The following is a 23,911-nucleotide window of genomic DNA, read 5'->3' on the forward strand; positions in this document are numbered from 1 at the left end:
TAAGCTTTGCTGACTGTGTCCTTTGCAGTGGAGAAGCTTTTCATCTTGATAAAGTCCCAATAGTTCAGTTTTGCTTTTGTTTCTCTTGCATCTGGAGACATGTCTAGCAAGAAGTTATTGCAGCAAAGGTCGAAGAGGTTACTGCCCGTGTTGTCCTCTAGGATTTTGATGCATTCCTGTCTCACATTTACGTCTTTCAACCATTCTGAGTTTATTTTTGTGTATGGTGTAAGAAAGTGGTTCAGTTTCATTCTTCTGCATGTGGCTGTCCAATTTTCCCAACACCATTTGTTGAAGATATGGTCTTTTTTCCACTGTATATTCTTTCCTATTTGTCGATGATTAGTTGACCATAGAGTTGAGGGTCCATTTCTGGGTTCTCTATTCTGTTCCACTGATCTATGTGTCTGTTTTTCTGCCAGTACCATACAGTCTTAATGACTAAAGCTTTGAAATACAGCTTGAAGTCCAGAATTGTGAAGCCTCCAGCTTTGGTTTTCTTTTTCAACATTCCTTTGGCCATTTGGGGTCTTTTCTGCTTGCAAACAAATTTTAGGATTGTTCTGAACAGGGGTAATTTTAACCTGTTTTCTTCAAATAGAGACTTTACATAATAACTTCAATCATCTTAAGTACTAAGTATAAAGGCATCCCCTTTAATAAAACATGGAATGTTGTATGACAGGAAGAAGGTGAGGGTAGGGGTAGTGAAATATTTTCATTTACAACCACAAAAAAAATTTCTATACATATGTGTTACCTGGCAGAGGGCAGTGGCAGGACAAAGCTGGCCCTATTTGTATACAAAATCATAGGTCCAGGACAGGAGAGAAGGTAGACCTTGGGTTTGGAGCCCTCAGGAAAGATGTGCAAAGGCATCAAAACCAACCTGCACATCCATCTGTCCACCCAGATGAAAACCCTGAGGGCCTGGGCCAGCAGGATGGTGTGGATGTGGTTATTGTTCCTTTACATGACCTCTACCTCCTGGTGGCAGAACTCCTTGACAGTCTGCCCACTCTCAATGGGCACATCTCACACTACAGGTAGCCTGAAGTGAGCAGCTACAGAGAGACTAACAGGAAGTCCAAGGTCCTCTAGCTGCTGAAGGAGGCCAACAGATTGACTACTGAGGTATCCTTCTCCATCTGCTCAATCAGGTCTGTAAAACATGGGTGGAAATGTTTAAACTGCAAACCCAGTAAAGGCCTGGGAGACGAGGTCCTCTTTGATCTTGGCAGACACAGGTTTGAATTGCTAAAACTCCTTGCTCACATTCAGCAGCACCTCCAGGTGCAAGCATCCAGAAGCACAAGAGAAGCAGTTCACATAAAGCCTGGTCTTACAGATATACAAGAACTTTTGGTAAAGATGCTCAATCTTCTGTTGACAGATGTCATCCTCAGTGTACTCCCTGTACAGAATGTCAGCTCCAACAGCTCCAAGAACAGAGGGTTCTGCACAGCAATCTTTTATTTAATTTGGTCCTGCTGAGCCATGGTATCTTCATCATAGGCCAGCCAGACAGTTAACACCTTTAGAGTCACACCGCCCAATGGTGGCTCCTGATTTTGTTACGTAGATTCCTCTACAACTATCTTTAAATGATGCTGTATTCCTACTTTAGGAAAAGAACTAGAGGATTTATCAAAATTATTAACAGCCTACAGTGAGGTATCACTAGCCACCCATTGAAAAGGTCAAAATGAAAAAGAGTGAAAATACCAAATGTTGGCATAGTTGTGGAGTAACTAACATTCAAACATTGCCAGTAGGAGTATAAAATCGTGTAACTGCTTCAGAAAACCAGCAGTTTCACAAAGAGTCAAGTATATATGACCCAGAAATTCCAGTCTTGGTTGTATTTCCAAGGGGAATGAAAACATCTGTCCACTAAAAGCTTTGTACGTAAACATTCTTAGCGGCTTTTTTCATAATAGACAAAAGGTAGGAATAACCCAGGTGTCTATTAAAAGAAGAATGGATAAGCAAATTGTGATCTATTCATATAGTGGAATACTACCGAGCAATAGAGGAACAAACTACTGATATACCCAATGTCATGATGAGCAAAATAAGCCTTACATAAATGAGTGCATACTATACAACCCCACTGACTGAAGCTCTAAAATAGTTCTAAATTAGTTCTAAAATAGTTCTAAAATTAATTTATGGTGATAGAAATCAGATTAACAGCTACCTCTAGCAGGGAAGAACTGAGAAGGGACATAAGGGAACTTTTTACGGTGATGGAAATGTTCTATTTCTAGTTGCAGGTTACATGAATATAGGCATTTGTCAAAACTGACTAAGCTATATACTTAACGGTCTCTGCATTATATTACTGTATGTAATTTATACCTCAAAGTAAAAAAGTCCTTAGAAAAAAATTAGTAAATAAAGCCCATTCAGGCATGGATTGCAGTCTTGACAGAAAACATGGAAAGCTTGTGGAATCTTAAAACACAACGAAAAACAAAGCTCTCATTAGGCTTAAGGTCTGTGCCTGAAGCACTTGTTTTGCTTTTGTAAATAAAAGCATACTAGAAATATTATACAGATACTTCTCTGTAAAGGAATTATTATGGTAAACCCTTTCATACCAAAACGATGTCTGCCAAAAATAGATTCAAGAACAAAGAGAAAATGTCTTTGTTTTCTATTGGAGAAATTTTCAATCATACCATACCTTGTGAGTTTTTGAGACTGGCACTTTATCTTGTTTTAAACTTTTCGTTTCATTAGCAGCATGTGAATTTCCTTTCAATCTCTGTATTGTCATAAACTCATACTTCCTCTGCAACAGTACATATCCATGAATTAAAATACAATTGTATTAAAGGTGAGAAAAATCCAAAAGCAATCATTTAAAATTCACTTGTGTCAAAAGAGCAGACAACTTACCTGTAAATTATCTAAACGAGCTTGAACTCTCTTAGCCTGAATCTCCATCTTCTTGTTTTCTTCACTTACTTCATTTAACTAAAGTGAGAAAACATTAAATACTTCAATATAAAACTTAAGCTGATTTCATACTAAAGGTTTCACAAATATATTATCTAGTCTATATAACCAAACAGTGTAACAAAACAGAGGCAGCATTCATAATTAAAGAAGATCACTGCTCATAGTAATTAGACTTATGGAAATCATTTTGAAATGTATAAAAATAGTGTATCACTATGATATACACCTGAAACAGGATATTGTATGACAATTATACTTTAATAAAAAAATAAAAATTTTAATTAAAAAAAAAATAGCTAAAATCATCATTTGTCCCTAAAGTACTAATAGTATCTAAGTTCAACTACATTCTATTTGCAAGTCTCTTGACATCTTACAAGTATATATTTTAATGGGAAATGTCTTTAAATCGAACTTTTTATGTATATACAGAAAAGTGTACAAATCATTAAGTATGCAGTATAATGAATTATTGAAATTGGATTAAATATATAAATTTAGGAAGAAGTGACATGTTTACAAACACTAAGTCTTCATATTTATGAACATAACAGCATTCCATTTATCTAGGTTTTATTTATTTTCTCTTAATGTTTTGTACTTTTCAGTATATGTGTTAGTTATAAATTAATAAATATTTCTTTTAAATTTATTCCTGGATAGCTATGCTTTTTGATTCTATTATCTGTGGTATCTTTCAATAAACAACACTATTTGATTACTGTTGGCATATAAAAATACACTTGATTTTTGTGTATTGAATTCACATCCAAGGATTCTCCTATATTTGCTTTATTCTAAATTGTTTGTATATTTATTTGGATACCTGTGTATACAATTACATAATCATGTTATCAGTAGATAATTCTTACTTCTTCCTTTCCAATCCTTATTTCCTATTTTTTTCCCCTATTGCACTGACTAGTACAGTGTTCAATAGAAACAGTAACAGTGAGGGGCACCTGAGAGGCTCAGTGGGTTAAGCCTCTGCCTTCGGCCCAGGTCATGATTTCAGGGTCCTGGGATTGAGCCCTGCATCAGGCTCTCTCTCTCTGCCTGCCTCTCTGCCTACTTGTGATCTCTGTCAATCAAATAAATAAATAAAAATCTTAAAAAAAAAAAAAAAAAAGGAAAAGAAACAGTAACAGTGAGCACACTTGCTTCCTTCTGATTTTAGAGGAAAAACAATAACAAGTATGATTTTGTTGTTGGGTTTTTTTGCAGCTACCTTATCAAACTTAAATTCTCTTTTATTACTAGTATCATGAGTTAGTGCTGAATTTTATTATCAATAGAAATAATATTTTTCTCCTTTTATCAGATGTTAATTTTCAAATAATAAACCACAATTTTCAAATGATAAACTTTGTTTTCCTGTACTAAATCCACTTAGTTATATTGTTTTTATGTATTGCTAGATTCAATTTGCTAATATTTACAATTTTTGCATCTATATTCCCATGCAACTAGCTTGAATATTTCTTTTTCTGTAATAATCTTGATACATTTAGTTTCAAGGTTATCCTGGCCTCATACAAGGAGGGTCTTTCTCTTTTTCTATTTATATTTAAGGTATGTGATGTTTTCTCCTTAAAAGAAAGTCTTAAGTCTTACTGCTCCTTTTATCTTTATCTAATGTTTTCAGCAGTCTGAAATCAATGTTCTTATGTATGGTTTTCCTCAACATTTAGGCTTAACATAATTTATTGTTTTTACAAGTTTTGGATAATACATGGCCATTTCTCTTCACATACTTTTTGTCCTATGATCTCTTTTTGAACTCCCATGTTAAAAATTTTAACTGAACATATCTCTTTTATAAATTTGTTTATTCTTTCTCCACTCAATGTTTTTACTTCAAAACTTTTTAGGATCAATAGGAAATGATCTTCCAGTTCATTAATCCTGTCTTCTGCTGTGTCTCATCTGCTATTAAACCCATCCGCTGGAGTTCTGAAATTCAATTAGTGTATTTTTAAGTTTCAGAATTTCATTTTAATTCCTTTTTATAAATTCTCCTTCTCTAATGAAGTTCCCAATCTTTTTTTCTACTTTCTTGAACATATTAATCATTATTTTAAAGTCACTGCTTACTAGGTCCAATATCTTGATCATTGCTAGGTATATTCATATTGTTTTGGGCATTTTTGTTCCCTTTATATTGAGTTATGTGATTCTTTTTATAATTTTTCGTAAATTCTAGTTAGTTAACATGCAGTTCAATATTGGTTTCATGAGTAGAATACAGTGATTCATGTGATTCTTTTAATGTAATGATTAATTTTGTATAGAATGACAAAGAAAATTTATAAATTTTGTACATAATAATTTTTTTTCAGAGCGGGCTCATTCTTTTCTTTGCTAGATACCCCAAATGGGGACTGATTACCTTATTCTAAACAGGAACTAAGATCAGTTAAGACCACATTTCAGCTTCAGGAGGGTTCCATATCTATAATTTGCCTCTTCCTAGGATGCAACCCTGATCCTTTCAAATGAAAGTCTATGGTATTCACAAGGACCTTAAAGCCTGATGAGTTGTGAATATTAATCCTTGACTCCTCAGCTTGTTAAGACTTAATGGAAATTGTTTTATTATTATTATCATTATTGTTACTATTGCAGACTCATGTCCAATGCTACCATAAATTACTATGCAAGTCAGTCACAGAAATAACTTACCTTTTTATTTAGCAATTTTAAAATATAGTTAAGCTTTGAACCATGATGGCCATCAACCCCTGGGCAATAAAAAATTCACACAGAACTTTTCACTCCCCAAAACACTTTAATAGTAGCTTACTGTTGACAAGGAGCCTTAGTGATAACACAAAGTCAATTAACACATACTTTTTATGTTATATGTATCATATACAATGTTCTTATATTGAAGTAGGCTGGAGAAAACAACAGGTTATTAGGAAAATCATAAGGAGAGACATTCCAAGATGGCGGAAAAGCAGGAGCTCTTAGTTTTGTCTGGTCCCAGGAATTCAGCTAGAGAGCTATCAAATCATTTGGAACTCCTGTGAACTGAACCAGAGCTCTAAGAAAAGAATTGCTGTAATTCTACAAATAGAAAAGCAACCACTTTCTGCAAGGTAGGAGGTGTGGCAAAGTGAATCCTAGGCAATATATTGGAAGATAAACCACGAGACCCATGGAGACCCACAAGACCATGTGGTATATATATACAATGCAATAATACTTAACCATCAGAAAGGATGAAATCTTTTCATTTACATTGACATGGATGGAACTGGAGGGCATTATGCTGAATGAATAAGTTAATCAGAGAAAGACAATTATATGATCTCACTCATGTAGAATTTAAGAAACAAAACAGAGGATTATAGCAGAAGAAGGGAAAAATAAGAAAATCTGAGAGGGAGACAAATGAGAGACTCTTAATCAAAGGAAACTAATCGAGCGTTGCTGGAGGGGAAGGGGATGGGGCGATGAGGTAACTGGGTGATAGACATTAAGGAACATGATATAATGAGCACTGGGTATTAGGTAAGACTGAGGAATCACTGAACTCTACTTCTGAAACTAATACTATAAGAATTAATGGAATTTACATTTAAAAAAAAAAGAGAAGAGAAAAAAAAAGAACATCAAAAAAAGAAAAAAAATGAAGAGGGGTGGATGCTGAGACGGGGAGGAGAAAGGGAACAAAGTGACCCAGATCAGCAGAGCATACTCTTGAGAAGCGGTGGGAAAATGCAATTCCTGGCCTGATCTTTGTCATATCCAGGATTACTAAAGGAGAATAATTCTCCTGAATATAATGAGAAAAAAATATAATAAAAGTAAGATGGTAGACTCTGACATGAAAAAGAAAGAGAAAATCATAAGGAAGAGAAAATATGTACAATATTGTACTGCATTTATAAAAAAAAAAAACTTCATGTAAGTGGAACACAGTTCAAACCCATGATATTCAATGGTCAACTGTATATGTGTGTGTATATATATACACATATATATGCATATATATATAATTCATCATACCAAAAACTGGCAAACTATAGCCCATGGATCAAATCTGAACGCTTATTGTTATAAATAGCATCTTACAGCCATGCTCATTCACTTACTTATTGCCTATAGCTACTTTTGCATTATGTCAGAATTGAGGAATGACAGACTATATGTCTCACAGAGGCCAAAATATTTACTATTTCATCCTTAAAGAATAAAATTGCTGACTCCGCATTTACACTAAACAGAGTAACCATAAAAACGCATTCTGCCATCTGGTACCAAAGGGTTTCTCCCAAGCTCTTTCAGTTTGGTCACACTAGATCAAAAATCCAATTATCATTAGGTCTATCACTTAATAATTCACATATCCACTTCACTCACCACACACCCATACAAACATACAAAATTATTAAGAAATAAAGAATCCCTTCTCAAAAAAAAGAGTGCTAGAGTTGTATAGTGAAAGAAAACTGTATAGTGAAACAGTCGTGTTGAGCACAGCATACCATATAACATTGTCAAATCATTATGTTTTACACCTGAAACTAATATGTCTGGTGTCAACCAACCGTACTTCAATTAAAAAGAGAGAGAGGGGGGTGCCCGGGTGCCTCAGTTGGTTAGGCGGCTGTCTTCAGCTCAGGGTATGATCCCAGGGTCCTGGGATTGAGTTCCTCATCAGGCTCTCTGCTCAGTGGGGAGTTTTCTCCTCCCTCTCCCTCTGCTCCTCCCTCTCCCTCTGCCCCACCCCCTGGCTTGTGCTCGCTCCTCTTGCTCTCTCTCTCAAATAAATAAAATCTTTTAAAAAGAGAGAGAGAACACACTAGATTGAGAGTGTGATGGGAACAAGTAATCTCTCCAGGGATAAAGCTGACTTCCAAACAACAGTAAGTGAAGGCCATCCCTACTTCTACTGTGGGAGGCCATAAATGAATTCAGGGAAGCCAAAGAACTTAGATCAAATGAGAAATGTACCTAGTTGTCACTGCCAGTGAGAAAGGTTGTAACAAGCAGTAACTATAGGATATCAAAAACAGAAACTGAAAACATACAGCTACCTGAGGAATTCCAGGATGCAAATTATCTCTGAGAGTCTGACCTTAGTTACATTTTAGAATCCATGAAGTCTTCCAGCCCAAAGTTTTCATTTTTGAAGTGACTGGGTTTACCCGAATTTCTGCTCACCTACTTCTCCTCTTACACAAATACAAACATAATCATTCTCCTGTCTCCCTCGAATGTATTCTTTGCCATCTTTCAGTCAAAAACTGGTGAAAGTTAAGAAAAAAAAAAAAAGAAAAAGAGATACAACCCACAAATATATTTGCTTTGCAACTTCAGTTTTATTAAGCAGTAACCTAGATCATATCACTTACATAATCACAGTACAATATGACAGCCCTCTGTATGATAGCACTTTGTATTCATGCTAGTACAGGGCCTAGCATATAACAGAGGTCCAAAAAATAAATGAATGTTAAATAAGCAGTAGTATAAAATAGCAGTTTAAAGAAGTATTAGCTAAAAACAATGCCTAAAACTCCCTAAATTATCATGTCTTTTTAATTTTTCTTGCTTGTTTTAAATCTATTAATTGCTCTTATATTTAAAAAAATTCCAAACTGCAAAAACATCTCAGCTGGATGCTAAAACAGATGATGAGAAATCAAAAGCTTAACAATACCATATTTATATTTGCAAGTATTATAGGAAATAAAGTTAGCAAATAAAGTTAATTAAAACTTTCTCTAGCTAGAATATATTCTAAGACTGATATATAATTTGTTAAATAAGATGATATTATTTATTAAAATAGGTCTTACCTGCTTTTTTAAATTATCATTCAGTTCTTTCAGTGCATCAAAAGAGGACCTTAGCCTCTTGCTTTCTTTGTTTCTTTCCTTAAGAACTTCAGTTAAGTGCTCAACTTCTGCATCATGTTGCTAGAAGGGAAAAAAAATCTGATCTAAAAATTAGGTAAGGATTCCATGTCACTAAAGCTATTAAACACAAATCAATTAAAAATTAGAACTCCTTGAATCAGGACTTTAATTAGTGCATTTAAGCATACGTGACCAATACTGCAAATAATTTATAAAAACTATGTCATCAACCAATGTAATAACTAAGCATTAAAAGCATTTGTTAAGTTCCTATTAAAAACTATTTTGTTTCTGCTCAAAAAAAATCCACTGGATCACACTGAAATAATTTCTATCACATCATGGAATGATAAAACAATGAGAGATTTCTTATCTTCTTCAAGAGACTAGTCAGTTATTCATAGCTTTATAAATTAAAATTTAACAAGAAACAAGATGGGATTGGGAGGGAGACAAACCATAAGTGACTCTTAATCTCACAAAACAAACTGAGGGTTGATGGGGGGAGGGGGTTTGGGTGAGGGGGGGTGGGGTTATGGACACTGGGGAGGGTATGTGCTATGGTGAGTGCTGTGAAGTGTGTAAAACTGGCGATTCACAGACCTGTACCCCTGGGGATAAAAATATATGTTTATAAAAAATAAAAATAAATAAATAAATTAATTAAAATTTAAGATTTACGTTACCCTTGAAAAGAAATATCATAGATAGAACTAATTCCTTGTTCTAATTAAATAGCTAAAATTGTTTACATCTCAAAAAATTTAAAAACAATAAAATTTCTGAGTCTCAAATTATTTTCTGTTTAATCAGCTTTATAAATAACTCAAATAATTTAACCATGTTATTACATTTAAATGAGATAACACGTTTTGATTTAAAGTGTAAATATGTATAGTTTATTTCACATATTATTCTCAATTTATTTGTAATATATTAAAACAAACAAGTTTCCATAGAAAATCAAGAAAATGAATTACTTTCTTCCAAGTAATCATATAGGTACCATTAAAATAAAGCTGTTATCTTTACACTTAGTAAGAATAACAGACAGACAAATCTAAAGAGAAAAAAAATCAAGAATAAATCTAGGATGGAAACCTCTTGAGAATCCAAGCATTTATTTTCCTGCCCTGTTTAAAATCCAATCATTTGAAAACATTAGCTTTATGTAATTTTATTATTACACTAAATGATTCCTTAAAGAACTTAGTATATATAGTCACAAATAGTTATTTCAAACATTAGGTTAATATTCTCATTCTCCAAATTTTTCCAAATCCAAAAGATACTAAAAATATGGGATATGAGTTCCAGCTCCAGAATGGCAAGGTAAGCCCACTACACTCTAGTTCTGTTACTGATTACAACTAAAAATCTTAGACAAAACACAAAAAAGTAACTACCGTTAAGGACTGTAAAAAGTAAACAGAATCAGGGAATTGTAAAAAGGAGTGAAAACATGAAGAAGCAACTTCAAGAGGGTGAAGTTTCCAGGATTTCTGTTTCTCTTTTTCTCTAGTAGTCTTGCCCCAACACAGGCCCCTGGCTACTAAAGTTCACCTGCAGCATAAGCTGCTAAAACTCTGAGAGAAACTCTACCCTCCCACCCAGGGATGCCAGGAAAAAGGCCACGGTGAGCCAAGGGATGTGGGGAATATCAGAGAAGAGATTCAGAAAGAGCATCTTTTCATTCTGGTGTACATAAACTGTTAGGAATCTGGCTAAACCCTAAGCTGCCCAAGCACAGCACTGACAAACGCAGCAGAGCAGATCTCTCCAAAAAGTGGAGAGATCAGAGCTCAGTTTAAAAATACTATGGAAGTCTCAGACTAACCCCCCAATTCTGTAAGCACGGAAATGACACAGAGCACCATAATAAATGTCTTGAGAACTGAACTAAGATTTATGTCACTACCTGAGTATCAGACTAAACCTAAGTGGCACATGCACAAGACAACTCTGAAGCAACATTATAAAAGCTTTGAAAACTGAACTAAGATTGGGTCACTTCCCACAGAAGGTGAGAAAGAATTCTGGTCTATACCTAATCAGAGTGGAGTACGAAAAATGGAGGAGGAAGATCCTTAGCTCACCTCTTCTTGTGAACACACCAAGGCTGCAACTAATGGGAGATCAACCTCCTCTGAGAATAACCTGAAGGCTACCAGAACAACTCTTCCACAGGAAAAGATACAAAGAAACAGGGACATCAGGAAGGATGGGAGAGGCAGAAATACAATCTGGTCAGAAACAAACCCTGGCAACACACAAGCAGGAGGAATAGCACTGATCTGGAGGTCCTAAGGAGTGTTGGGGTTCAAGCTCCTTATCAGGCATACTCCCACCCTTGCCCTGGGGATCTGCTCTAGGAAGACTAGTCCCCATAACATCTGGCTTTGAAAATCAGCAGGGCATAAATACAGGAGTATTGAAAAATTAGCATGCCATGCATGCCCTAACTTCTGGAGAGCTGCAAGCTAGTAAGAAACCAAGACTCCACACAGAAAGGGTCTGCACTCAATCTCACTCACTTCAAGACCCATCACAGAGGTAGCAGTGTGAAAAGTGCCTGCACCATATATAAGGGATATCTACTAATTTTAGCATGTGTGCTAGAGAAGCAAGAATCTGCAGGAAATTTCTCTGGGAGAAAAAAAACATGGGGTGCCATTTTGGGGGGCCCTCCTTCAGCCTAGCTGTTCCATTGCCTATGGGTGACAGTTTTAACACTCTCCATCTATCTTGCTAGCACTGTTCACCTCACTCTGGCATTCCCCTGCAAATCCACCCCACCCTTCCCACAGGCACCCCTCCTGATCCACTACACCTGGCAGGCAATCTGAGCAGCAACCACCCTGACACACCCAGTTGGCATCCTTAGTCAGGATGGGCAACCATTCAAAGAAACTCTTGTCTCAGGGAGGGGGAGCCAGCTTCACAGTCACCCACACAGAGAGCAGCCATAGATGTGCCTCTCAGCCAGCATTCACCTACAATAGTCATGGCCAGGCACTGTAGCCAGGTGGTGGCCCAGGGAATAGTCCCACCCTCAACTCTAACAGCAGGAATTATACCCTAGTCACACACAGGGGACAGCCCTGGAGTACCTGGTTTTGGTGACCAGGGGATTATACTTCTGGGCCCCACATACTGCCTTCTGTTGAAGGCCCATATTCAATGCCAGGAGACGTAGCTGTCTTACCTAATACACAAAAACAGACATTCAAACATGGTTGTAAAGTTACTTTACTTTGGGGAGAAAAATGGATGAACTCAGTGAGAACCTCAACAGACAAAGAAAATGTAAAAAAGAACCAATCAGAGATGAAGAATATAATAACTGAACTAAAAAATATACTAAAGATAATCAACAGCAGATTACAGGATACAGAACAGAAATCAGCAATCTGGAAGACAGGGTAGAGGAAATCATTCAAATTAAACAACAAAGAAGATGAAAATAGGTTAAGGGACCTCTAGAACAGTATCGAGCATACTAACAACTGCATTATAGGGGTACAGAAGAGAGAAAGAAATGGGTGGAAAATTATTTGAAGAATACCTAAAAACTACCCTAACCTGGAGAAAGAAAGATATCCAGGTCCAGGAAGCGTAGAGAGCCCCTAAAAAGATGAACCCAAAGAGATCCATAGCAAGAATCATAATAATTAAAATATCAAAAATTAAACTTAAAAAGAGAATCTTAAAAGAAGCAAGAAAAAAGCAACCAATTATATGAAAGGGAACGCTTAGGGGAACCTGGGTGGCTCAAGGGGTTGGGCATCCAACTCTTGATTTTATCTTTATTTTTATTTTTTTTTATTTTTTTTAAAGATTTTTTATTTATTTATTTGACAGAGAGAGATCACAAGGAGGCAGAGAGGCAGGCAGAGAGAGAGAGGGGGAGGCAGGCTCCCTGCCTAGCAGAGATTCCGATGCGGGGCTCGATCCCAGGACCCTGAGATCATGACCTGAGCCGAAGGCAGAGTTTTTAACCCACTGAGCCACCCAGGCGCCCCCCAACTCTTGATTTTAGCCCAGGTCATGAACTCAGGATCGTGGGATCAAGCCCCATGATGGGTTCCAGGTGCAGTTTGAGATTCTCTCTTCCTCTCCCTCTGCTCCTCCCCCAACACACATGTGCGTGCATTCTCTCTTAAAGAAAGAAAGAAAGGGAACATTTAATTATGACTATCAGCTGATTTTTCACAGGCTGGCAGGCAGTGGCATGATTTAGTTGAATTGCTTAAATAAAAAAACCTTTGTGGTTGTAAACAAGAATACCTTACCCCACAAGGTTATTATCACAAGGCTATTACTCAGAACTGAAGACGACACAGGGTTTCCAAAACAACAACAACAAAAGAAGTCCTCACCCCTGAACAAAGCCCAGATGAAAGGAATTTCCTTAAGTGGAAAAAAATGAGCCACAACTAGAAGTAAAAAAAAAAAATCACTGAAACATTTCACTGGAAAAAGTAAACATACAGTAAAGGTAGTATATTGGTTATAAAGCTAGTATGGAGGTAAAAAACAAAGGTAGTAAAATCAACTACAGTTATAATATTTATAGTTAAAGAAAACACAAAATTAGAAGATGTAAATATGACATCCAATACATAAAATGTGGATGGGTGGAAGTAAAATGTATTGCTTTTAGAATGTGTTTAAATCTAAGTGACTATCAATTTAAAATAGAGTGCTATATACATGGGGTGTTATATTTGAACCTCATGATAACCACGAACCAAAAACCTATAATAGATAAAACAAAAAATAAAGGAAGCCAAATATAAAACTAAGGAAATTTATCTAACTACAAAGGAAGAGAAGAAGAAAGGTAGAGAGAACAACTATAAAAACAAACAGAAAACAACAAAATTGCAGAAGTACATACCTGTAAATGGACTCAATGGCTCCAATAAAAAGACATAAGGTGAGTGAATGGATTAAAAAATAAAACCCACGGGGTGCCTGGGTGGCTCAGTCATTAAGTGTCTGCCTTTGGCTCAGGTGATGATTCCAGGGTCCTGGGATCAAGTCCCGCATCGGGCTCCCTGCTCAGCAGGGGGTCTGCTTCTCCCTCTCCCACTCCCCCTGCTTGTATTCCCTCTTTTGCTGTGTCTCTATCAAATAAATAAATAAAATCTTAAAAAAAAAAAAAAAGGACAACAAAAACCAGTCAAGAGACTAACTTCAGACCTAAAGACACGTACAGATGAAGTGAAGAGATGTAAAAAGATATTCCATATAAATGGAAATGAAAAAGCTGGGGTAGTTAGTACTTACATCAGACAAAATAGACTTTAAAACAAAGACTGTAACAAGAGACAAAGAAGGGCACTACACAGTGATCAAGGGATCAATTCAACTAGAGGAAAGAACAATCGTAAATACCTATGTCCCCAACACAGGAGTACCTAAATACAGTAAGGGAAACTGATGGTAATATAACAACAGCTGGGGACTTTGTTACCCCACTTATATCAATGGTTAGATCATCCAGATGGACCACCAGTAAGAAAACCATGATTCTAGGGGCACCTGGGTGACTCAGTGGGTTAAAGCCTCTGCCTTCAGCTCAGGTCATGATTCCAGGGTCCTGGGATCGAGCCCCACATCGGGATCTCTGCTCAGTGGGGAGCCTGCTTCCTCCTCTCTCTCTGCCTGCCTCTCTGCCTACTTGTGATCTCTGTCTGTCAAATAAATAAATAAAATCTTAAAAAAAAAAAAAGAAAACCATGATTCTGAACAACACATTAGACCAGATGGACTTAACAGATATATACCGAGCACTCTATCTAAAACCAGGAGAATACACATTCTTTTCAGGTGTACATGGAAACATGAGCATAGTGGCATGAAACTGAAGATCAATTACAAGAAAATGGAAAAAACACAAACACTTGAAGGTTAAACAACATGTTACTAAATAACCAGTGGATCAACAAAGAAACAGAGGAAATCAAAAAATAACTGAGACAAATGAATATGGAAACACATCATTCTAAAATTTTGGGGACAGAGCAAAAGAAGTTTTAAGAGGGAGATTTACAGTATTACAGGCCAACTTCAAGAAACAAGAAAAGTCTCAAATAAACAATCTAACCTCACACCTAAGGGAACTAGAAAAACAAAGCCCAAGGTCATAGAAGGAAAGAACAAATAAATGAAACAGACCTTAAAAACTAGTAGAAAATAGAATTAGAATAGAAAAAATGAACAAAATTATAAGATTATTTAAAAAGATAAACAAAAACCTACAGCCAGATGCATGATGAAAAAAAGGATTCAAAAAAATAAAATCTGAAATTAAAGAGAAGTTACAACTGACACCACAAAGAATCATAAGAGACTATTATTTAAAATAATACACTAAAAACTTGTATGACCTAGAAGAAATAGATAAATTCCTAGAAACATACAATGTTCCAAGACTGAATCAGGAAGGAATAGAAAACCTGAACAGACCAATTACTAAAACCAAAATTGAATCAGTAATCAAAAAATGCCCAACAGGGGTGCCTGGATGGCTCAGCGGGTTAAAGCCTCTGCCTTCGGCTCGGGTCATGATCCCAGAGTCCTGAAATCGAGCCCCGCATCAGGCTCTCTGCTCAGCCGGGAGCCTGCTTCCTTCTCTCTCTCTGCCTGCCTCGCTGCCTACTTAGGATCTCTCTCTGTCAAATAAATAAAATCTTTAAAAAAAAAAAATGCCCAACAAACAGATGGCTTCAGAGGTGAATTCTACCAAACATTCAAAGAACAGTTCCTATCTATCCTTCTCCCAACTATTACAAAATTATTTAAGAGTAAGGACAAATTAATTCTGTGAGGCCAGCATTACCCTGATATATTCCAGGGATGTAAGAACGGCTCAATATTCACAAATCAATACGATATGCCACATTAATAAAATGAAGGATAAAAAACATATGACCATCTTAACAGATGCAGAAAAAACGTTTGTCAAAAGGCAACATCCAGGGGCGCCTGGGTGGCTCAGTGGGTTGGGCCACTGCCTTCGGCTCGGGTCATGATCTCAGGGTCCTGGGATCGAGCCCCGCATCGGGCTCTCTGCTCGGCGGGGAGCCTGCTTCCTCCTCTCTCTCTGCCTGCCTCTCTGCCTGCTTGTGATCTCTCTGTCAAATAAATAAATAAAATCTTTAAAAAAAAAAAAAAGGCAACATCCATTCGTGATTAAAACTATTAACAAAGTGAGTATAGAAGGAACATACTTCAACATAATAAAGGCCATATATGAGAAAGCTACAGCTAACATCATACTCAATGATGAAATGCTGAAAACTTTTATTCTAAGATTAGAAACAAGACTAGAATGCCTACTTTTTTTTTTTTTTTTTTTTAGAATGCCTACTTTCACCACTTTTATTCAACATAGTATTGGAAGACCTAGTCATAGCAAGATTGGGAAGGAAGAAGTAAAACTGTCACTATTTGCAAATGACAACATATTATATATAATCAACCCTAAAGAATTCACCAAAAACTATTAGAACTAACATGGGAATTCGGTAAAGTTTCAGGATACAAAAGTAATATACAGCAATCAGTTGTCTTTCTATACTAATATCAGAGTAGCAGAAAGAAAAATTAAGAAAACAATCCCATTTACAACTGCACTGAAACCAATAAAAATACCTAGGAATTAATTTAACCAAAGAGGTAAAAGACCTGCATTCTGAAAATTGTAAGGCATTAATGAAAGAAATTGAAGATGTCACAAATAAATGGAAAGATATACCATGCTCATGGATTAGTTCAAATAATAGTGTTAACATTTCCATACTACCTGAAGTAATCTACAGATTCAATGCAATCCTTACCAAAAATGCCAAGCATTTTTCCACATAATTGGGACAAATAATACTAAAATTTGTTTGGACTACCAAAGACCCCAAATAGCCAAAGCAACCTAGAGAAAGAACAACAAACCTGGAGGTATCATACTCTCAGATTTCCAACTTAACTACAAAGCTATAGTTATCAAAACAGTACAGTGCTGGCACAAAAAATGATGTGAAGATCAATGGAACAGAACAGAGAGCCCAGAAATAAACTCATGCTTATTTGGTAAAGTAATCCACTACAAAGGAGGAAAGAACATAAAATGGAGAAAAGACAGTGTCTTTAATAAATGGTACTGAGAAAACTGAACAGCTACATACAAAAGAAACTGCACCACTTTCTCATACCATATACAAAAATAAACTCAGAATGAATTAAAGACCTAAACGTAAGACCTGAAATCATAAAACTCCTAAAGTAAAATGATGGCAATAAACTCCAGGACATCAGTCTTAGCAATACATTTTTATTCTGTCTCTTCAGACCAGTGCAACAAAAACAAAAATAAACAATTGGAGAAAAATATCACAATCTGATCTACATCAAACTAAAAAGTTTTTGCACAGTGAAGGAAACCATCAATAAAACAAAAAAGCAGCCTACTGAATAGGAGAAAATATTTGCAAATGATATATCCAAAATATATTTGGATACTGGCTAATATTCAAAATATATAAAGAACTCATACAACTCAACAAAATAAACAATCCAATTAAAAAATGGGAAGTGGACCTGAACAAATATTTTTCCAAAGAACATATATCGATGGTCAATAGGTACATGAAAAAATCAACTTCACTAATAATCAAGGAAATACAAATCAAAACCAAAATGAGGTATCACCTTACAACAGAACGGCATGTATCAAAAGCATAAGAAATAACAAGTGTTGGCAGGGATGTGGAGAAAGTGAAACCTCATGCACTGTTGGTGGGAATATAAATCGGCACAGCCACTCTGGAAAACACATGGAGGTTCCTCAAGAAATTAAAAATAAAACTACCATATGATCCTGCAATTCCACTTCTGGGTATTTACCTAAAGAAAATGAAAACATGAATTCCAAAAGATATATGCACACCTACGTTCACTGTAGCCATTATTTACAATAGCCAACATATGGAGGAAACCTAGATGTCCACTGATAAATGGACAAAGATGTGGTACAAATACACAGTGGAATATTATTCAGACATAAAAGAGAATGAAATTTTACCATTTGTGACAACATGAAGGAACACTGAGGGTATTAAGCTAAGTGAAATAAGTCAGTAAAAGATGATCACTGCTGACTTCACTTTTACGTGAAATCTAAAAACAAAACAAATGAACAAACAAAACAAAACAGAAACAGACTCATAAAAGAAAGAACTGGTATGGCTGCCACCAGGGGAGGGAGGTGTGCAGGACTGGGCAAAATAGGTGAAGGTGGTCAAAAGGTACAAACTTCCAATTACAAAATAAGTCAGAGATGTAAAGTATAGCATAGAGTATATAGTCAATAATATTGTCATAGTATTATATAGTGACAGATGGTAACTAGTTTAACGTGGTGAGCATTTCATAATGCATATAAATGTCAAATCACGATGTTGTATATCTGTAACTAACAAAATATATGTCGACTATAATGTATAAATAAACAAAGAACTCAACTGGGCTGACTACTCAAAAAAATAAACAGTCTACAGAATATTAGAACAAGATCCAGAATCTGTACAATATCCAAAAGGTCCCAAATACAATCCAAAAGTCACTGAACCAGAAAATGTGCTAACTCTCAAGAGAAATGCCAATCCTTACATGATCCAGGTGCTGAATATTTAGGTACATTCCCTGAGGTAAATACAAATGAATGCAAATGGAAAGATAAAAATTCTCATAAGGAAAATTAAACATTATTTTTAAAAGAACATAACTAGCAATTTTAGAACATTAAAATGTCAGAAATAAAAAATTCCCTAGATGATCTCAGTAGCAACATGGAATTAAAGAAGAAAAAATGAATGTAACGGTAGATAATAGACATTATCAAGTCTGAAGAACACAGAAAAAACAGATGAGGAAAAAGGAGCAAGGCCTATGCTTTGCTAAGGAGCAAAGCAGTCTATGGCGTAACACCAAAAGACCTAACATATGAGTCACTGGAGACACAGAAGGAAGAGAAAGCAGTTGGAACATAAAAAAATAAGTGAAGAAATAATTGGTTGAAAACTTCCCAGATTTGGTGAAAGACATTAATGTACAAAGTCAAGATGTTCAGTGAACCCCAAACAGGATAAACTCGAAGAAAAGCACGTGGAGATACCTCATAATTAAATGGCTGCTGAAAAACACAAATAAAGAAAAATCATGATTCTATTTACATGACATTCTGGGAAAAGGCAGAAGTACAGGGACAGAAAATAGGTCAGTGGTTACTGGCAGGGGGAGGGGGTACTAGGGGCAGGGAGGGATAACTACAAAGGGGCATATGGTAACTTTTGGGGTGCTAGAATTATTTATTAGGATTATAGTGGTGATTACAAGATATATGCATTTTTCAAAACAGAATTTAATTTATTCTACTTAAGTTACAAATATAGTAATGTATCTGTTGATATGAAACAAAGTATACCCTACCACCTAGATAATGTTCTTGATAAAAATATGCAACCTAAAAAAAATCCTTAGGAAACAATCAAGCAAATCCAGAATATGACATACTCCATATGACTGCTGGCCTGGAATCTTCAAAGAAAAGTCTCACAAAAGAATGGCTGACTGCTCTAGATTCAAAGAAACCAAAAAGGTATAAAAATCAAGTATAATGCATGAATTCTATCTAGTTCCTTGATCAGAAAATAAAACAAGCAATAAAAGATTTCAATACAGTGGGGCACCTGGGTAGCTGAGTTGGTTAAGAATCTGACTCAGCTTCAGTTCAGGTCATGATCTTGGAGTTGTGGGATTGAGCCCTTTGTTGGGCTCCATGTTCAGCAGGGAGATGGCTTGAGAATATCTGCCTCTCCCTCTCCGTATCACACTGGCATGCACACTTTCTCTCTCTCTCAAATAAATGAACAAAATCTTAAAAAAAAGTACCTTAAGACCCAACTGGGAAATTGAATGCAGACTGTATATGAAGTTAAATTATTTTATTAGCATTAATTTCCTAATATGATAATGATGTGGCAAATGTCCTTATGCTTAGGAGACACACAGTCCTAAAATTAAGCACTGATAATACTAAGGAAGTATTTAGGTGTGCTGAGTCATGATTTTTACAAGTTAGTTTCAAATGGTCCAGGAAAAACTACATGGGGGGATGGGAGAGTGGAGAAGAAATAAAGCATATGCTGCAAAATGCTAATAATTAGTGAGTCTAAGAAAAACAGAAATTACATTGCTCTGAAATCAAATGCTATATAGTTACCTCCTTTATAATCTGAAATCTTGTAAGAACCTCTTCTTCGACACCTTTAATTTTACTCAAAGCAGTTTCATGTCTGAAAAGTAGTTGTTCTCTTTCAACTAAAAAACGTTCCCGCTTTTGAAGTTCTTCAGCAAACTCCTGTTGTGCTGCAGTTTCACACTGTATTAAAATGTCAGATTCAAGTGTTTTTAGAAAGTACATTCACAAATTCTATAAATTGTTTTATTTACTGGGTTGTAGCTTAATCAAATGATGTTTAGGACTACATGGGTACAAGTAAAATATGGATTACAGTAACAGCTAGACTATCATCATAGCATATAAGCGTGCACAGAAAATCTATCTTGTTGCAAAATGATGTGACAATGTAGTGAGATTCGACTCTGAGGACTCAAGAGAATTTGGGGTCCAAAATGCAACTGTATTATGCAGAATAATCCCCCATCCAGCTTCAATTCCACATTCCACTTCAACTTCACCATCTATTCTTTTCCCTATACTCTCCATCCCGTTCCCTTCTTGTCCTTCACTTGGGCTAAAAGACCCCAGCCCTGCATTATAGCACTAATCTCAATGCCACATTGCTCAATACCAATGGAGAAAACACACACACACAACAAAGTTGGACTATTGTAAACTCTGGGAACCTCTAACTGGATTCTCAATGCAGTCCAGAAATCGTTTTATATTTTCATGGTTGGCTCTCTCTCTCCTATTCTTCACAGTGCCTATTTCAAAACCTTCTCCATTCTTTACTTTGAACACCTCACCTCCTACAAGATTCTGTGCAGACAGCCTCATCCCTAATTCACAGAGAAAACAGAAGACAGCAGAAGGAAACACCAGCCTCCTGCCCTCAAGACACACAGGTTTCTCCTTCCCTCCCATTACAAAGCCAAACTCAGGACCTCACTGCCTTCTGCCTTCTTTGCACACAGCTGTGCTAATAATCCCTCTAATATTTTTTTTAAAGATTTTATTTATTTATTTGACAGAGATCACAAGTAGGCAGAGAGGCAGGCAGAGAGAGAGGAGGAAGCAGGCTCCCTGCTGAGCAGAGAGCCCGATGCGGGGCTTGATCCCAGGACCCTGAGATCATGACCTGAGCTGAAGGCAGATGCTTTAACCCACTGAGCCACGCAGGCGCCACTCCCTCTAATATTTTTAATCTCTTCCATCTCATCTGAAATGGGGTTGCTCTTGACCATACCCACTAACTGCCTCTCTTTCACAAAATTCTTTAACACTTTGTCTACACCTGCTGAGCTCTATTTCCCAATCACTCCTCAATTTACTTCAATCTGGCCTCAGCCAGCATCCCCCTACTGAAATGACTTACCCATTATTACATCTGAAGGTCACTTTCAGTTCTAATTTTATTGAGTATCTCAACAGCATTTTATACGATAGGCCCTTTCTTTCAACCTAAAATAATCTCTTTCATTGGACTCTACGACACCACATTCTCCTGGTTTTCCACCTCACTCTCTGGCCATGGCTTCTCAGCCTCCCTTGGGGGTTCTGCTTTCTTTACTGTCATTTAATTACTAATTTTCCTCAGGATTTGGGCTTAAGTCACTTCCCTCCGCATCTTATTCTCCCTGCTTACTTCCCTCCACTCGATGGCTAAATTACTGTGTATATGCTAACTTCTCCCAACCTACAACTGCTCAGCTTTTTCTCCTAAGCTCGAATCTCAAGTCCAAACTTCCTACTGAATATCCCCACCTGTATATGCTCTCAGGTAGGACAAATAAAAATGACCAAACTGAATTCAACTAGCCATCAGGGAAATGCAAATCAAAACCACAATGAGGTATCACTTCATACCCACTAGGATGGCCAGAATCAAAAAGACAGATAACAAATGTCGTCAATGATGTCAATCAGTTAAGAGTCTACCTTCAGAGACAAACCATAAGTGACTTAATCTCACAAAACAAACTGAGGGTTGATGGGGGGAGGGGGGTTGGGAGAGGTGGGGTGGGGTTATGGACATTGGGGAGGGTATGTGCTATGGTGAGTGCTGTGAAGTGTGTAAACCTGGTGATTCACAGACCTGTACCCCTGGGGATAAAAATATATGTTTATAAAAAATAAAACAATAAAAAAGAGTCTGCCTTCAGCTCGGGTCATGATCCCAGGATCCTGGGATTCATCAAGCTCAGTGTCAGGCTCCATGCTCAGTGGGGAGTCTGCTTCTCCCCACCCCCTCCACCGCCTCTGCCCTCCCACCCGTGCTCATGTATTCTCTCTCAAATAAATAAATAAAATCTTTAAAAAAAAAAAAAAAAAAGTAATGGTGTTTTAAAGAGCCTAGAATGCTACATGGCAGTTAAAATGAATGAAATAGAACTACATTTTCCAAACATACAAATCTCAGAAATATAACAATGAACAAAGCAAGGAAGTTGCAAAAAGAAATCCACAATATGTCATTACTTATGTAGTATTTTAAAACATTCAAAGCAATACATATATATGAATACATAAAAGTGTTAAAACAGGACATAATGGATCCACACTAATTTCAAGAGAGTGCTGAATCCTTGGGAAAAGGAAGAGGATATGGGATGGGGGAAGGCTGTTTCAACTCGAATCAAAACATTTCATTTTCTTTAAAAATATCAAACAGAATTATTAATAAAATTAATTATGCATTAATTATGCAATATGGGCAATGGGTACACAGTTGATATTATAATACTATCTAGGTTTTTCTGTATCTCCTAAGTATTTTACAAACTTTTAAAAACCAAACAGCAAATGAAAAGATAATATTCATAATAAAGGAATTATTTCCTACACAAAACAACCTCCAAGACCTACTGGATCCATCTCTTAAAAATGTTGAGAATCTGGGCACCTGTGACTCAGTGGGTTGGGCCTCTGCTTCAGCTCGGTCATGATCTTAGGGTCCCAGGACTGGGCTCTCTGCTCAGCGGGGAGCCTGCTTCCTCCCTCTCTCTCTGACTGCCTCTCTGCCTACTTGTGACCTCTGACTCTCTCTCTCTCTCTGTCAAATAAATAAATAAATAATTATTTAAAAAAAAAAATGTTGAGAATCCATCCACTTCTCTCCATCTCGAAGGCCCTCATCCAACCCAAGACACCACCAAGACATCTACATCTCTTGACACTCTGCCCTCTGTCTAGATCTCACGTACTGGTGACAGCTTTAAATATCTGTATGTAGGGGTGCCTGGGTGGCTCAGTGGGTTAAGCCTCTTCCTTTGGCTCAGGTCATGATCTCAGGGTCCTAGGATAGAGCCCCGCATCGGGCTCTCTGCTCAGCAGGGGGATTGCTTCCCCCTCTCCCTCTGCCTGCTTCTCTGCCTACTTGAGATCTCTCTCTCTGTCAATTAAATAAAACCTTTAAAAAAGAATGAAAGAAAGAAAGAAATATATGTAAATTACTACCAATTTAGACACCCATCTAAGACATATGTTCTAAATGCCAAGCTGATACATTTATTTACATTAGGTCTCCATTAAAGTCTCAAACCTAATCCACTCCAAACTAAAATCATGATCTTTCTACCTATATTCATTCTTTCTCCAAGTTGTACAAACCAGAAATGTGGAAATTATCCTAGACACCTATTCTCCCTATAGCACATCGAACTCAACATACTAGCCCATTTTACCTCCAAAAGCCAATCTCTAATCTATTCAATTCCATTTCTCTGCCATCACCCAGTCCAAGTTACCATCACCTCTCACCTACAGTATTACAGTAGGATATTCTACCCAATCTCCCAACTTCCATACCTATGTCCCTCCAACCAAC

General features: G+C 36.6%; 1 protein-coding gene and 1 pseudogene across 5 annotated transcripts in view; both read right to left on the bottom strand.

Annotated features, from left to right (window-relative positions):
- LOC111155879 (coiled-coil domain containing 138) overlaps positions 1-23,911 on the bottom strand; it is a 107,572-nt gene that overhangs the window by 72,602 nt on the left and 11,059 nt on the right. For all 5 annotated transcript variants that reach the window (XM_022516328.1, XM_022516330.1, XM_022516329.1 and 2 more), the window contains exons 6-9: positions 20,122-20,280; positions 8,778-8,897; positions 2,905-2,982; positions 2,690-2,797 (exon numbers count right to left, since the gene is read on the bottom strand). In XM_022516328.1, coding sequence (XP_022372036.1) covers positions 2,690-2,797; positions 2,905-2,982; positions 8,778-8,897; positions 20,122-20,280 — 465 coding nt within the window. The remainder of the gene's footprint in view (positions 1-2,689; positions 2,798-2,904; positions 2,983-8,777; positions 8,898-20,121; positions 20,281-23,911) is intronic.
- Positions 733-2,064, bottom strand: LOC111155958 (annotated as a pseudogene).

Source organism: Enhydra lutris, unplaced genomic scaffold, assembly GCF_002288905.1.
Source record: "Enhydra lutris kenyoni isolate GAN:26980312 unplaced genomic scaffold, ASM228890v2 scaffoldscaffold44, whole genome shotgun sequence".
NCBI lineage: Eukaryota > Metazoa > Chordata > Mammalia > Carnivora > Mustelidae > Enhydra > Enhydra lutris.